Source organism: Parus major, chromosome 9, assembly GCF_001522545.3.
Source record: "Parus major isolate Abel chromosome 9, Parus_major1.1, whole genome shotgun sequence".
Taxonomy (NCBI): Eukaryota; Metazoa; Chordata; class Aves; order Passeriformes; family Paridae; genus Parus; species Parus major.
In genome coordinates, this window is record NC_031778.1 from 7,643,110 (window position 1) to 7,659,253 (window position 16,144).

General features: G+C 46.6%; 1 protein-coding gene across 5 annotated transcripts in view; it reads right to left on the reverse strand.

The window, feature by feature from the left end:
* EPHA4 (EPH receptor A4) overlaps window positions 1–12,939 on the reverse strand; it is a 106,625-nt gene extending 93,686 nt beyond the window's left edge. For 3 of the 5 annotated variants that reach the window (XR_004498685.1, XR_004498686.1, XM_033516691.1), the window contains exons 1-3: window positions 12,799–12,934; window positions 11,810–11,877; window positions 6,804–7,467 (exon numbers count right to left, since the gene is read on the reverse strand). Coding sequence is in view for 3 of the 5 variants with exons in the window: in XM_033516691.1 (XP_033372582.1) it covers window positions 6,804–7,467; window positions 11,810–11,877; window positions 12,799–12,889 (823 nt within the window). In the remaining 2 variants the exon portion in view is untranslated. Of the gene's footprint in view, window positions 1–6,803; window positions 7,468–11,809; window positions 11,878–12,798 lie in introns of all 5 variants that reach the window. The other 2 variants (XM_033516692.1, XM_033516693.1) reach the window with 2 other exon arrangements.
* Window positions 12,940–16,144: the final 3,205 nt, after the last annotated feature.

The following is a 16,144-nucleotide window of genomic DNA, read 5'->3' on the forward strand; positions in this document are numbered from 1 at the left end:
CCTCCTCCTCCTCCTGCCCAGGACCCCACCTTAGCCCAGGCTGCTGAACCTGCTGCTCCTCTGCAGCCTGAGCTGTGCAGCACCAGGCCCCCAGTGAATATAAAGCCTGTTTCCCAGCACACCTCCTTCAGTGAGTTTGTACAGATTAACTCAAAGTTAGTGAGATTTAAACCCACCCATCTAAGGGAAGTAGAAAAAGCAGACCAGTAAATGGAGGTTTTTCTAGGCATCCATGACTAAATGAGCCAAAGCAAATACCAAATGTATAGTATAGCTTTTTTTTTTTGCTTTTTTTTCCCTCCAAACCTTAATAGCCCATCCATATTGTACTTTGAACAGCATGACCTCCCCTTCTGGGTGACTGTTAGGACAAAAGCAAAGTTTTTGCACGTTCCTTTGTTGTTTTAAAGAGCCTTTCCTCCATTTAATTATGCCACCAGGTTTCACACTGCGCAGTTTACTACCCCTGTGAAATTACCTTCAAGTTAAACACTAATTGGACATCCAACAAAAACTAAAACCCCCCCACAACCATGTTTTTCCTTCTGGTTTCTTATAGGATGTAGCCCCAACACGATCGGGGTCCCAATTTCATAACACTGATTTATAAAGACACAAAATGAAAACCAGTCCTTAAAAGAAATACAGTACATTCATGCAGCATGTGTTCTAACTTATATCAATAAACCTTTCAACAAATCCATTCTGAACAAGCCTATGTTTTGGGAGCATTTAATGAGCCTCAGCTTTATTTCAAGCCAAAGGCAATTTTAAGTAAAGTTGAAATAAAGAGAAGTTAAAAAGAAAAGAAAGCCACTAAAACCAAAAATAAAATAAAATATGGGTTCTCGTATAATCATGAGGCTTAAGAAAGCAGAACTTTTCTCACAGATTATTTTCATTCAATAAATAAAGACAGCAGAGCATTTCTACATGTTTACTTACCCAAGTGCTGGGAGCCCCTTTTCACCACACCATAACCATGGGCCAAGGCCAGCCCAGACAGCAAAGGGAAGGGCACCAGCCCAGGCCTGAGCAGGTACTTGGCACAAAGCATAGGAAATGTCAGAACTGCAGTGCTGCTTTTTCATGCCCTAAGTGCACACTTACAGCCCGGAGGGGACCCCACCTCCTGAACCCCATCATCCCCCAGCTGAGGCTGCAGCTACAGAAGAGCTTGGTCATCACTGGTGAACATCTGGAGATGACACCCAAGGGCCTGCAGCCCCTCCAGGCATGACAAGTGGAGCTTCCACGCCCAGGCATGGTTTTAGAGGTGCTCAGGGCTCGGGCACAGCGCTGTCCCACACAGCAGCTGGAAGGGAACTGCACTCTGTCCCAGGAGCACCAACCAGCCATGGTCAGGACATGAGGAGCACACTGAGCAAATATTATACTGTCTCTTAAACAAAGAGCTCAAAAAAACCAAAACAGAATTCATTTGCATAAAATCCAAATCTTTTGAGCTCTGCATAAACAGAAGAAGATTTTGGCTGTCGTTTCCAAAGGAAGCTCTTATCTCCTTTGTGAAATGGGGAAATGGGTGTGCTACTTTGCATGAGGGTGTATACAAAAGATGTAAATGAGGAATTCGCTGCATGCAAAAGGCAAAGCGGCCGACAGCTGCCAATCCCCATTCACAGGGACAGCTTCCCTAGTCTCTAGCAGGAGGAAGGAGAAGGGAACCAACATGTTTGCTTCCCAGGGAGGTGAAGCAGGCTCTGAATATTCATAAAATGGCCGTTTAGTCATGGGAGTGTTAATTGTCTCTGATTCACAAAACTGTGTGACCTCACCTGCTCCCTGCAACATATGAAAAGGATGTCACATAATGGGACGAAACCAGATAAGATATTTATCTCACAAGTTTGGGGGGCTTTTTGATGCAGTCTCAAAAGACCTTAGAGTACTGCTGAGCATTTCTTTAATCACTAATCACAAGCACAATAAAGACCAAGCTCAGTGGAGCATATTATTAGACAGATAATAACCCTTACCCAGCCAAGATCTAAATACTGAACTCATCACACACTGGATGAGTTGTCTGGAAAGTCTTGGATTGCCTTTTTTTTTTTTTTAATCCTACAAGAACACAAACCAGAAGATAGGCTGGAAGTCCCACTAAAGACTGACTACCCAGACCTACCATGAAATTCATTACCACCACAAAGCTCACATGGCTTTGGTTCTGAGGACTGTGCTTTTCACCAATAACACACAGAATAAGAACCAGATATTGCTCCCCTGTGTACTAGCAGAAGTCTAGTCAGAAATTCAAAAGGAAGCAATCACAGCCTTTCTCCAAGCAATACATGAAGGGACAATTGTTTGGCAGCTGTAACTTGACTTCTGAGGAGGCCAGGCAGGAGAAAAGCAATAGAGTTCCTGCAATGACATTTAAATGCAGATTTTGAAATGCACCAGGTGGTACAAAAAAATCACAGAGGGAGCAACCCTTGGAAGATCTATTGAGCTACATGAGAACATAACCAAATCAGCAGAGAAGAGAACCAACTAAATTTGGTTCAGACAGACTGTGTTTCAGTATCGCTCCCAGGCCCCGCCTGTAGCTTCCGTCTTCTTAGCTCCTTTTAAAACGTAACATGTTGGGTCTGTGCATTTTTTTCCCCTGCCAAAAATAATCAACCTGAAAAAAAAAAAAAATCTTTCTGAAATCTCAAATCTGCACAGTCTTAGTCACCCTTCTGATCACCCTTTTGTGCAGACAGACTGCACATCAGTGCTATTTTGACAAAAAAGTTATCTATGACTAAAATGGGAAAGCACACACAAATTACTTTACTTCCCCACCCTTAAAAAAATCCACCATCCAAGAATCTTATCACAGAAAAACATATAATTAGACTGTACACTTCTGATGTAAACCGAACTGCTGCTTTCAGTGATCACAGTCACTCTTCAAAGCCTCTGAGATAAAAAGAATCTTATCATTCAAATTATTACTTCTTAGGGATGCTCTTATCAAAGTTCGAAGGAAAATTCTAAAAACAGCAGTGATATGAAACCAGGACTGAGCCATATTTTAAATGACACTGGATTTTCTGCCAATTGGCCAATTCACAACTCAGAAAAAGCAAGTGTAGATGAAGACAAAGCTGTTGGCTCTCATAACCTTTACAATATCACAGTAAAAATCTCAACTGTCTCACATATTTATACTAAATGGCAGGTCTAAAATTGAGATTTGTAATTTCACAGCATCAAAATCATCACAGATGGCTACAGTCTATTGCTTCTTTAATCTGTCTTTTCTCCCTTCCTGCTTGTTTTCCCCCCTCCTCCTTTGAGTTAGAAAGATACGTGTTTTATCATAAAGAAATCGTAACTAAATCCAAACCACATTTTATTAATGTGTAACAAAACAATTTACATAACAATGATGAGTACAAGTGAAGTTTAAAATTACTTTATGTCTCAGCTTTGCCCTAAAGCACTAATTGCCTTAGCCTTGAGATGTGCCACTATTTGGGATAGTCATATTCCAGCAACAATATTCTACATTCATATTCTTCTAAAGGGATAGCCACTAACATAGAACATTTGAGGGAGAATAAACAGTAGTAGAAATAGCAAACTGGATTATTTTTTTTTTGGCATCTAATTCACAGATACAAGTTGCTACAGCAAGCAAAGAAACAGAGCTCACCTAAAATTTCTACTGATCAGGACCAATTTTGCACAACCACTGCCATGACAGGCCTGTGAAGCTTCCAATTAAATATGGATTAAGTACTTTGCTCAGACGGAGCAAAAAATGCTCAGTAAGACAATCATCATCAATAAAGTCAACTGGAAAAAAAATAGCAGTCAGAGAAAGGACAGTTTTTTGTCATCATATTCAAACACCTCCATACCACCAACACAATTTTTCAAAAATCCCACTTGAGGTCAGAAAGTCATTAACTCCCACTACAAGAACTCTGGATGTGAAAAGGCTTTCCATTACGCTTCCCACACACACATCAGAAATTAGGCAGAAGAATCTCAAGGAAAATGTATTATTTAAAAGTTGGGAGGGTGAGTGAACTTGAAGCAGCTTGCAGGACAACTCAAGGGCCAACTGGTCTGTCCCAGCACTGTGTGGTAGGGAGCAGGTCCCAGGAGAGGACAAGGAGCTCCAACATAGACTGGGGGTCTCCCAACAAGTGCAAAGCCCCAGTCCACTGGCCAGAGCTATTCCTGCCCACTGAGCTTTTGTTAAACATTTAAGATCTTAATCAATCCTAACTCTGACCCTAGGATCACAGGGGAAGATGGATGAGGAAACAGACAACCTCTGACCTTTTGTTGTATTTGTCCTGCCACAGTCAACCTATTGAAAAACAATTGAGGTGGAACCTGCTCACCAGCTCCCGTCCCACACCAGCGCCCTTTCACATCACAGCCTTTCCCAAACTCAGTCTCTTCCCCTGCCCCCAGTCCTCTCTATCAAAACCACAGGAATCCTCGCACTTCATCCTCCTCCTCCCCTCCAAAAACCTGTCAGAGCAGAACATTAGCTGAACGATTAAGCTAAGAGTGGAAAGAAAAGGGGAAGCCTCATTCAGTAGTGTCAAAGGCCAAACTGCTTGAACAGCCTGCTGGAAACCATAGAGAAGCTGCACAGTTCTGGTGAGCTTCATGAGTTCATCAGGAGGAGCTTCCCAGTTAACTGTTCTGGCTGGAGAATGGCAAATGTGAGAAAAGGAAACCACAAGTAACAGCTGATGAAATGAGTTTAGCACTTTCAATTATGCGCTGGCTCGAACACTCTCAAAATGACTAGCACAGGCCAACTTCACTCTGCAGAGCCCAAGAGACAGAATGTTTCTAACACCTTTGTCAATATGGCATCACCTGATCTTCCTTTTAATTGGGAAATGGAGAACTGAGTTTCCTGAGCCCAAACATCTCCAGATGCAGCTGACAGCCCTTAGGTAAGCTGACAATCATCCCCAAGGTCTAGTCCAACACTACAAAAATAAGCTTAAAAAGTATGCCACTATAACCACTGCCCATCAGCAAAACCTCAAGAGATTTCCCCTGAACAACACAGGATTTGTTGGACAATTAGCTTACCACATCTGGGCCTTTGACACTGAAAAATGGATGATCTGTGTCAGTCAGAGTGACCCAGTGCTGACCTAATAGGCCTTTAAGAGAAGGTGGAATCATCTCTGTGCAATAAACCAATAAATGCTTCTCCACTTCATTTTCTTCTCTCACAGCCCAGGCTGGTAAGGTGTCAGGAAGATTTGCTCAGAAGTTACTGAGCTGTAAGAGAGCATCTCCCCAGCCACCAATGGGCTTCCCCAGCAGCACCCAGGCAGTACCACAGCCACAGCTTCACACACTTTGTGACAAATAGGCTTTCAAATTTCCATCTCACAGGATGGAAAAAAACCCAAAAAAAACCCCAGAAAAACAAAACAAAAAAAAACCCCAAGAAAAATCAGATTATTTTACCCCAGACAGGATGCCCTGTCACTGTGCACCTCATCCTTCAGTCCTCTGTAATTTCAGCCCATGGCAATTTTGTTGCCACTATGCCACAGATTAGGCTTCTGTCATAGAGCAAAAACTCAGTAAATTAAGGCTGAAGTTCACACATTGCAGTTCTTTCCTACCAAAATTTAATTTCAGTGCATAATAATGAACTTCATATCGACTATAAATTACCATTTAAAAGAAATCAAGTAGGACACTCAAAAGACACCATTCTCTTAGGAGTCCATCACAGAAGGAGCCAGTTACTTGTTTTGCTAACTTGTTCTCAGTCTCAAGATGATAAAAATGCTCTAGTAAAACACACATGAAGATGAGGCAACTGACTCCAAAGAACCTTTTCTAAAACATGGCTCCAAATCCCAGAAGGAGCTTAGCACCTTCAATTCAGCACCCAGCAAAATTAAGCTCACTGACCTGTGCAAGAATCCATTTAAGTTTGATCTTAATTTATGCTTACAAGAGCAAGACTTTCAAAGCAGAGGCTAAAGATATTTTATTTATAAACTCTCTTCTCTCCTTCCCTAACCTTCTACAGCTTCTTTATCCAGAAAAGGGATGCAAAGAGAATATAGGCATTGAGGTTTTTTCTTTTAGGCAAATCTTTCTTTTATACAAACTTTAATCCCTAATTCTGCAGCACACAGGATGGTGTATGTGTGTGTGTGGGAGGGTGGGGTGGGGTGGAGACTTTTAGCATTTCTAAGAGTATCCTAGCACCTCTATTATTTAACTGACAATAGAGACTCTCTGAGAAATGAAAATATTTAACAAAGGCAGCAGTGTCAAATATCAAAGGGTATTTAGTGCTAGAAATTTGCAACAAGTAAAGCACCAAAGATTTCCACTTCCTAAAGTGGAAAAGTAATCCAGCTAAAACTCCTGTCCTGCTTCCCAGACTGGTTCTTAACCTACTGCATTTTCCAAAGTTGACTTTGCCAGAATTTCCTGTGTTTAACAAAGTTCCCTTGAAAGATTTGTCTCTTCAAATAACAGTAGCTCAACTGCACTGCTTTGCAGTCATCCACGTTTTGGTGACTATCACAAGCCAAATCAAATTTAGGCATCTGCTAGAAAATGTGTTTCACCTTCTGCCTATTTCAGCAGTATCATTTGTTTTGCATTATATAATTCTTAGCCTTGCCACCTGGAGCTATTGGACTTCTTCATTAGACCCCTCTGTCCCACCACATCCCAGAGGGCTGCTAATCACTGGCTTTGGTCCATTTACGCTCGTCTCCGATTCAATTATGCATTCCACCGAGCCCTAATGAACAGTTCAATATGGCTCATCCTACCTTGGCATTCTCCGTTGCGCTCCTCGTAGCCAGCATTGCACAAGCAGTTGCCAATGGGCACCAGCCATTCACCATCTGCCCCACAGTACATTTTTGGCACATCCTTCTCTTCCGAGTTGTTGACACAGGAGCCGCGAACCTCCACCAGCGAGGAGGTGTCAGCCCCAGTGATGGTGTCTGGAAACTGCGCCAGGTTCCGAACCGTCAGCGGGCACTTCTTATAGAACACACGCACAGAGACCAAAGCAATGCAGGCACCGACGTCCTGAAAAGCCAAATAAAACCCCTTCTTGCTGAGCGGCCCCACATCCCGGATCTCTGTATTCAGCTTCATGATCCTGTCACCAATGTCCACCTGGGTGAAGCTCTCATCAGCAGCAATGGTGTCTATCTTGGCAAACTGGCTCTCGCGAATAAAACGCTCTTTATCATTGTTTGATTCGTAGTAATAAAGGTTGAAAGTCTCTTTGCAAGTTCCCATGACACCTGGCAGGCTGTTGCAGTCTCTTAACGTGAACTTGATTTCAATATAAACCCTCTGAGCCCCCTCACGGGGAATCCAATCAGTTCGTAACCAATTATTCTGACTGGGCTCCATCACGTTGCAGACTTGATAGGTGCGGATCGGAGTGTTCTTCTCATCCATGATGCTCACTTCCTCCCACTGCAGGGAGGCAAAGGAGGAGGAAAATACATCAGTATTAAAAGGAACAACAGCTTCACAAAAAAACAAGATGCACTTGTTCCATTACAGCAAAACAGACCAAAAAACAGCCCAGCAGACCAAGCCATAACCAGGACTTCAACTACTTGGACATTAAAGGAAGCACCTGCTCAGGAGAAACAAATTCCAAATCCCCTCATGCCTCGAGAAGCAAGCATGTGTTTTAAGGGCCCTCTGAACCAATGCAAGAATGCTCCCTCAACTGACAGGTTTATTTGCAGTACAGCTCAGTCCACAGAACACTGCCTAGAGCACAGAGCTTTACAGACTCACAGAGCAGCACTGACCTGCAGTGGTTTTATTGCAGCAGGTATCTCATGGACCCTGCCTTGCACCTGGGAATATCCAACAGGTGACACAGCATGGCTTAAGTCACAGAGAGAGTGGCAATCACATTTCAGGCATTGCTACCTCTTACTTAAAAAGCTCTTAAGTGATCCCGTATTATTCCTCTAATCTGCCAATTACTTTCTTGGGCTACCAATATCCCAGACAGACTCAGTAAATTCTATTTTGCAGCAGAAATGGCTGTCTACAAAGAACCAGGTCCTTGACTTGGGTAGCTCTTAGAGAAGGAAAAACAGGTAAAGAGACAACATTGTCAGTCTACCAGCAACACCACCATAACTTTGTTATCTAAACAGTTTCTTACTAGAGGGAAGGTAAAAGGAAAAATACTACACATCTTTTTTCTTTTTTTTTTTCTGGAGTAAATGTCAGGGAACAGCTAAATTCATATTATCAAAATCCCAAAAAGGTTAGCAGAGAGAGAAAGTGCTGAAAGATTGGGATAGCAGCATTCTTCAAAATAGTTACACCCCTCAAATCAAGTTCAGGCATCTTCAGAAGTGCCAACTAGGCAGCATGATTATGAAACAACAACAACACATGCAATCCAAGGTGGGTACAGAATGGGGAGATGCAGGAGTTCAGCATAATGAACTCAGAAAAGGAAAGCACACATACTCAACAGTTCTGAAAAAAATTGGTCAAAGTATTCTCTTGGACAGAAGAAAGTTTATCACACTGCTGTACTGACAGGGAGAGAAGGCAAAGTAGGGGCATTAGGAAAAGAAAACTTTCCAGGAAAAGAAAAAACCAAAACAGCAAAACCATAGCACTTCAATTTATATTATTCAACTTATCCTTCCCTATAAAAATATTTGATAATGATATGCTGACTAGGTTCACAGACAATACAATGAATCATATAAGATTATCCTTAGAAAACAGTAAGAACTTTAAAGATACTTCTCAGAAGTGCTTTTCAGAACTACTGAAGCCATAGCTTTGATAAACAGAAGCCTTCTTAAGATGAAGGGGCTTCTCGTATAATATTCTGCATTCTTCTCACAAGGATTGCTCTCATGCAAGTGATTTTTACTTAAAAAGCTTCCAGCTTAGCTGAATCTGTTTACAGAATGACAGCAGTTAGCACCATGAGTCACTAGGAGCAGAAAGAATAATATTTTATTTGCTGCCTAGAGATAACTGCAAATTAAAATGAAGGAGAGGGGAAATCAATACTCAGCATGTCACTCCTTTCCAGAGAAAAGGAAGAAATATATCTTAAAAAGTCATCTATCAATGTAAAGTGTAAGACATTGTTAGTAAGAAGACAGACTTGTTTAATTTAGAGCACCACAGAGCTAGTTTACTGTTACAATATTGTCTTTATGATCCATCACTTTCCATTCTGCTTATCTTCAGATTGCCTACGCTACCAATATTGTGTGTGGTACAAGAGAAAGGAAGAAGCAGAGGGAAATAATACTTGTTGATGGGATTTCCTTTAGTGCATTCACACAATGGAGGATGCTGCTAGAGGATTCAATAGAGAGACCGCTGAGGTCAACAGACACACAGCAACTGAATTCAGCAAGTTTTTGGATCGTGTTCTCAACACACCCATCTGCTGACCAGCACACAAATGTACAGAGCTGGGCTTTATATTTCATTAAGGCACAAAATTACAAAACAAACCCAAGAGCATCTTTCTAACAGAGCTGAAAAGAAACCTACAGACCAAAATTTCCAGCCACTGCAAATGACTTGTAACTCTAAGTATGTGGTCAAAACTGTAACTTTTTGCTTTCAAGCTGAAATTAAATTTTATAATTCAGCTCTTCCCACAGTTTAATGAAGCAGATTAAAACATTCTGGGCACAAAACCTGCTTTTCAACTGTGAAAAGAAAGAGTAAATCATTAATTACATTCATAATGCAATTCATTTATTCCTCTGGGGCTACTATATAGCTAGTCACTGCTAAATGACTATCTTGATCTCCAGCCTTCTTACCCACACAACACTCAGACCCCAGGAACAGTGTGGTCCAGATCTAGAAAAATACCTTTTTTTAACAAACAAAGTATACACAGTTTAAGAAAAACACTGAAGGAAAAATTCTTCCCAGGAAGATAAAGGAGTTTGTTTCTGCTGCTTGAAATAAATCTGCAGCATATGAAGCAAAGTAAATGCTTTCCAAGCACTGTATCTCAGAAACAGACCATGTACTCTTAAATTTTTCACTACAGGCTTAAAAATAGAACACACGTATGTAGGTTTAGTGGAACGAGTCACGTCCACAATAAGAGCACACATTTTTCCTTCTCAAGCTTGCATGGCGCTTTCAGAAAAAAACGTGGAGAAAGGGGGAATCCAAGAGCCATTAATAATATACAGCTGTCCTCTGATCATTGATTCCACTGCCGACTTATTACAACTTGTATTTTAGTTGTGTTTTAATGCACAGCACAGACATCCCTTGGAGAGGTGTCCGAAAGACCCCGTCTCATTAACCGACATTTCCAGGGTGCGGGATTAACAGGGAAGCCCGAGTCTCACCGAGATAGAGCTGTACCTTTCCACGCTGTCAAAAGATGAGGGCAATTGCCTGCAATCAGCACCGAATGTGCACCATGGGCGCTGCCACAGGCCTGCCAATCACATCCCCACTCTCTGAAAAACCAAGTTTCGGGGACAGCACAGTGTGCTCAGGCGGAGCACAAGCCAGGATTGTAGTCAAGTTCACCCAGAACAACAATGGGGGAGCAAAACAATCCCCCATTCTCCCATGTTATGGTTATTCAGAGCTTATGCATAATGCATCACCAGCCAACGCAGCCTCGGATTCCTTCCGCTCACTGCTGTTTCCTTAGCTCTGCTTCTTCTAATTATGAGCGGGAACACACACCAAAAAAGAAAGTAAATTTGTAGGTTTCCTGAAGAATCCAGTGCTTTGTTGTGCACAGGTCCTGATCTTTCAGCACTTTCCTTTTTCAAACACTTTAACTTAGTTACTTCTGCTTAAGGATTCCAAGCTGCTTTTACTCAATTAATATTAAAAGGATTTGGACTTCTTTTTTTTTACATTCATGTTTAGTGTGCATTGCTGGCATTTTTCCTTAAATTGTTCATATGAAGAAAGAAAAAGCCTTTCTAATTGCTTATTAAAAGAAAGTCCCATGAAGTACAGTCTCCTCCAGATCCCAGCAACTCCAGAGTCCAACATTCGAAGGAGTTTCCCAGAGACACACTGGGCACCCTGCAGGTCGGGGCACAGATGAGGGAGCAGCACGGAGAATCCAATAATATAAAGCCAAACCAAAAAATAAAGCTACCTAGCGTGCAACCCTCTAAGCAAAGGGACTCTAAGCCCAGCAATGAACCTCTTAACGTCATCACATCACCACTGGGCAGTGCATTCGAGCAGCCGTCTGTTCAACAAGACAATTGTAAAACTACATATAAAGAAACTTCAAGGAATCACAGTCAAGCACTGGGAGCTGCAATTTATCTGTTCAGATGCCAAAACACACGATGTTTACACTCTGAAACAGGACAGCTGTCCCATCATAACAAAAGGTCTATCGTGTCTATTGATCCCTACTCCTTCATCCAGAAATAGAACAGCAATTGCCCTGAACATCTCCCAGCCGAGACAGTCCACAGATAAAATAATAGCCGTCAAGAATGCCAATTCAGTCGGCAGATCACATTTCTTGTTGGTATTTCAGTTTTAAATAGGCATCTAAGACCATGCCTCAACCAATCTCTTAATTCTGAAACCTCTTTTCTGCCCTTTTGGTTTCCACTTATTCCATGACAGAACTATCCAAAGGGAGTATAGAGTTTCTCCAACAAAGAGTAATTCACTTGGTAAGTCAGGGAAGAAATCTGACCTCCTCACCACAATCAACAATAATCGAGCCATTAGGACTCTCTGAAAGTTACTAATCACCCCCTTTACCCTTTTGATCAGATAGCGGTTTAGAACTTACCCCTCCTTCCAGGGGACTTGCTATCCACCCCAGTTCTCCCTGAACTGATCTGGAATCCAGCAAGGTAACTGCAGAAAGGTACAAATAAAAGAGATTAAATTCCAGCTGCCAAAAGGCAATATTAAAATGAATGGTTTACCTGAACGTTTCCATATGTGCGGAGCACGATCGCATCCCCCTTCCACTTGAAATGAAATGTTATTTCCGACCGCGTCAATTTCTTAAAAACACTTCGAAACTCCCTCTGAGGCATCGCGCGTTCGTTCCCCGGCTCGCTGGAGCCGCTCAGGGGCGCGGAGGGGAGCGGCGGGGTCCCGGCACACCTGCGAGACACCGGAGCGCCTCTCGGAGCGCTGCCCCGGCGCTGGGCACCGCACCTCCCGCCGCCCGGGACAGCGCGCCCGCAGCCGGCGATGGGCTCAGAGCCGGTACTTTCCGAGAGCACGGCCGGGCACCGACAGAGCTGGCAGGGGCTCCCGAGGCGAGCGGCGCCCCACGCCCACACCCCGGGACGGCCGCGGGCTTCCCCCGGACCGGCCCGCAGAACGGGCTGAACCGGGGCCCCGGGGAACGGCGCGGAGCCGCCGAGCGCTCCCGGGAGAACCGGTTTCATGAGCCGCCCTACGATCCGGGGCCGGCCCGGCGCCGCTCGCGGGAGCGCTGCGGCTCGGCGGCCCGGCCCGGCCGGGGCAGCGGCCCGGGGCACGGGGGGACGCGCGGGGCAGGCGGCGGCAGCTCCGCTCCGGGACACCTGTGCCGGCACCGCGGGCGGCCCCGGCAGCGCCGCTCGGGCAGGTCCGCGGACGCCGGACGGGCAGCGACCGGCCGGGGCAGCGCGGGGCAAGCGCCGTCCCGGCGGCGAGCGGAGCGGCGGGGAGGGGAGGGGACGGGATGGGACGGGACGGCACCGCCGCCCGCCTGGGGACACCGAACTTCGCCCCCGGCGCCCCGCCGGGACAACGCGCAGCCCGGCGGCCGGCAAACCTCACCTTCGTTGGCGGGATAGACCCGTGAGCCGGTGACGGCGCCGCAGACGCCGACGAGGAGCGGGAGGAGGGCGCAGATCGGGACCCCGGCCATGCCGCCGCGCTCCGGCCGCGCTATCCCAGCGGAATAACTGCCTACATGGGGCGCGCGGCGCGCGCTAGACATTGCCAAGGGGGCGGGGCCCGCCCGTCAGTCAGGCGCCTCAGCCAATCGCCGCCCGCTCCGCGCCGCGCGCCCCGCCCCTTCCCGCCCCGCGGGCGCTCGGCGCGGGGAGCCGGGCCGGGCGCTGAGGGGCGCTCCGGCCGGGCCGTGTGGGAGCGCGGCCCCGAGCCGGCGGCACAGCGAGCGGCCGCGGCCGGCGGGCCCTCCCCGGGGCTTTCCGGCCTTAACAGTGCCCGAACTCCCAAGGATGATGGAAAAGGCGAAAAGACAAAGTTAGGAGGGGCAGAGTGGCGGGGGAACCGCGGCCGCGGTGTGCACACGGACCTGCCCCGCGCTGGGCCCGCGGTGTCCCCGCGTCCCGGGAGCATCCCCGGAGCTGCCGCCGCCCTGCCCGGCACGGCCCGGCCCGGCACGGCGCCACCGTTGAGCAACAGCGCCACCTGGCGGGAGCAGCGGCTCCCCGGGGCCGGGCAGGGACGGACAGAGATGTGCAAGGACGGACAGAGATGTGCAGGGACGGACAGGGATGTGCAGGGACGGACAGAGGTGTGGAAGGACGGACAGAGATGTGCAGGGACGGACAGATATGGGCAGGGACGGACAGAGATGGGCAGGGATGTGCAGGGACGGACAGAGATGGGCAGGGATGTGCAGGGACGGACAGAGGTGTGCAGGGACGGACAGAGATGGGCAGGGACGGACAGGGATGGGCAGGGATGTGCAGGGACAGACAGAGATGGGCAGGGATGGACAGAGGTGTGCAGGGACGGACAGGGATGTGCAGGGACGGACAGGGATGTGCAGGGACGGACAGAGATGGGCAGAGACGGACAGAGATGGGCAGGGACGGACAGAGATGGGCAGGGACGGACAGAGATGGGCAGGGATGGGCAGTGCGGGTCCCCTGCGAGCGGCAGAGGACGGGCCCCGGCGCTCTCCGCGAAGGTGCCAATCCTTCACGCTTTTATGCACCGGGGCAGCGGCCGGGCGGGGCGGGCTGGTGGGAAAGCCGGGATCGGAGCGATTCCCTCTGAACCCTAAAATCCATCGGGACAAGCTCGTGCACATCCCCCTCGTCCACAGCGTACGCGGGACGCGTCCACCCGAGCCGTGCCCGGGGACACCTGTGTTGGCTGTTGCCCTTAGGCGGTCCCCGGGAACCTGCGCTGTGCGGCCGCAGCCCCGCTTTGCTTTGAACGCTCCGAACATCCGACTTCTTAAAAAATACTCTCTAAATGCGCCTTGACAACAAAATCGTAGTTTTTTAGAAGCCCGCTAAGCCTTGGGGCGGTCAGGCAGCGTCAGTGGGCTGAGCACTGTCCTTGGACGGTCCGTATTCACTCACAGAGCTGCCCCCGGACCTGTCTGTCTGTCTGTCCGGCCGCGCTGGCCCCCTGCAGGGACAGCGTTGCGGGACCGGGGAAAAGCGAGCAGCTCCCGAGCTGCCCTCCCCACGATGCTCCGTCCCTCCGCCGCTCTGGGTCCCGCTGCCCGAGCCTCGGCAAGCTCCAGAGCCGGCGCTTCCCGCAGCGCCTCCCTCTTCGGGCGCCGAGCCCCCCGCGCTCCCAGCCGCGGCTCTTGGCGGCGGCGCTGCCTCAGTTTCCCGCAGATTCGGAGGCGGTGAGGGCCCCCCTCTCTCCCGTGGGGGCAGCTCCCTCGCTCCCGCAGCGCCCTCTCGGCACCCCCGGCACTCCCCTCGCTCCGGGCGGACGCAGCTCCCTCCCCCGGCAGCATCCCGGCACCCCGCACTCGGGGAATCGCACCCAAACTCTCCGAGGGGTTTTCAACTCCGTCTGGGATAAAACGAATCCTTGCCAGAGTTAGCCGTAGCTTCCGCACAGAAACCCTTTCCAGGCTCGATTAGCTAAAAAAAATACTTGGAAAGCGACTTAAAGTTTGACTAACAATTCTGTGGATCAGGAAACACGCCTGCTCAGAACCTGCTGTTTTCTCTTTAAATCGCTCTGGTTTTCCCCGAATTCAAGTATCTGTGAAACAGTACTTACAAACACACCCTTAGTGACACTTTTTTGCTTAAAACACAGAGTATCTTTTACCTGGTTTGATTTTAGGTCAATATCTAGGGAGGATACGGGTTTTGGCTCTTAAAACTGCTTTTAAGAAGGTTTATTAACACAGTATTTACAACGAGGTTCCTATTTCTGAGGCTCAGATTGTTTTCCTTAGCCTTGAAACATTTCTTTTGGAGCTCCCACTGGCAGAACCTTAATGATAACCCTGCAGAGATAGCTGGTGTGTTTTTCTCTTTCCGTAGAAAATAAATCTTTTAAGCGGCTGCTTGGATAATGGGCGTTAGAAAACAGTGTAGCACAGTCAATGCAACTGTTAAAACTTGTACTTCCTGACTTTAATTATCTGCAAGAATTCTTGGCCTAATGAGAAGGAAGAAAAGGTTTAGTGCCTTTTTTATTATTTACACAGAAATATAGGCAGTCCTCAATTAAAACTATCTGAATGTTCTTCTTTTCACATCTTTGATGCCTCTGACAGATCTACTACTAGTCAGGAGAAACTTTATGGGAATGGTGATGCATCAAAACGTCTTCTTTTTTTAATTAAAGTTATTTTTGTGGCAATGCCAGAAGAGTCAGTCGTCATTAAAAATATATAAAATGCTTTGAAACCTTAATTTTTTTCAGTAATTTAATGTAATTTTAATTTGTTTTAAAAAGTCACATAAAATAAACACAGACAATGTAAAAAAGGCCTGCAAATGTCATAAAATAAAAGGTTTGCAATCCAACCAAATCTATTATATTTTGGCTCCAGTATGTGGGGTTTTTTTTAAGAAGTCTTGCCAAAATAATCACAATTTCCTTACTTTGTGTCGTTTCAACGAATCGTAAAAGCCCAGCTTGGTTTTAACAGATGTCATCGATACTTGGGCTAAATCCTGTTCTCCGCTTCACCCAGTAACTCCACCCTTTAACAAAGTATCTGACATCAAAATTTATTCCTTAAAATTTTGTTACAGCCGTTGGAGCTGTTACATTTGTCTTAAAGTACTATTACCTGAGCAGCCTGCGCTGCTGCCAACCTGACAACTTCTGTTATTGCACCTCACTATCAGGAGTGATTTGGCTTTGATGGGAACTAATCATGTTTGCGCCATCAAGGAGTTTACACCATTTAAATGGTCAATTTAATGCAGCTCAATAAAGCACA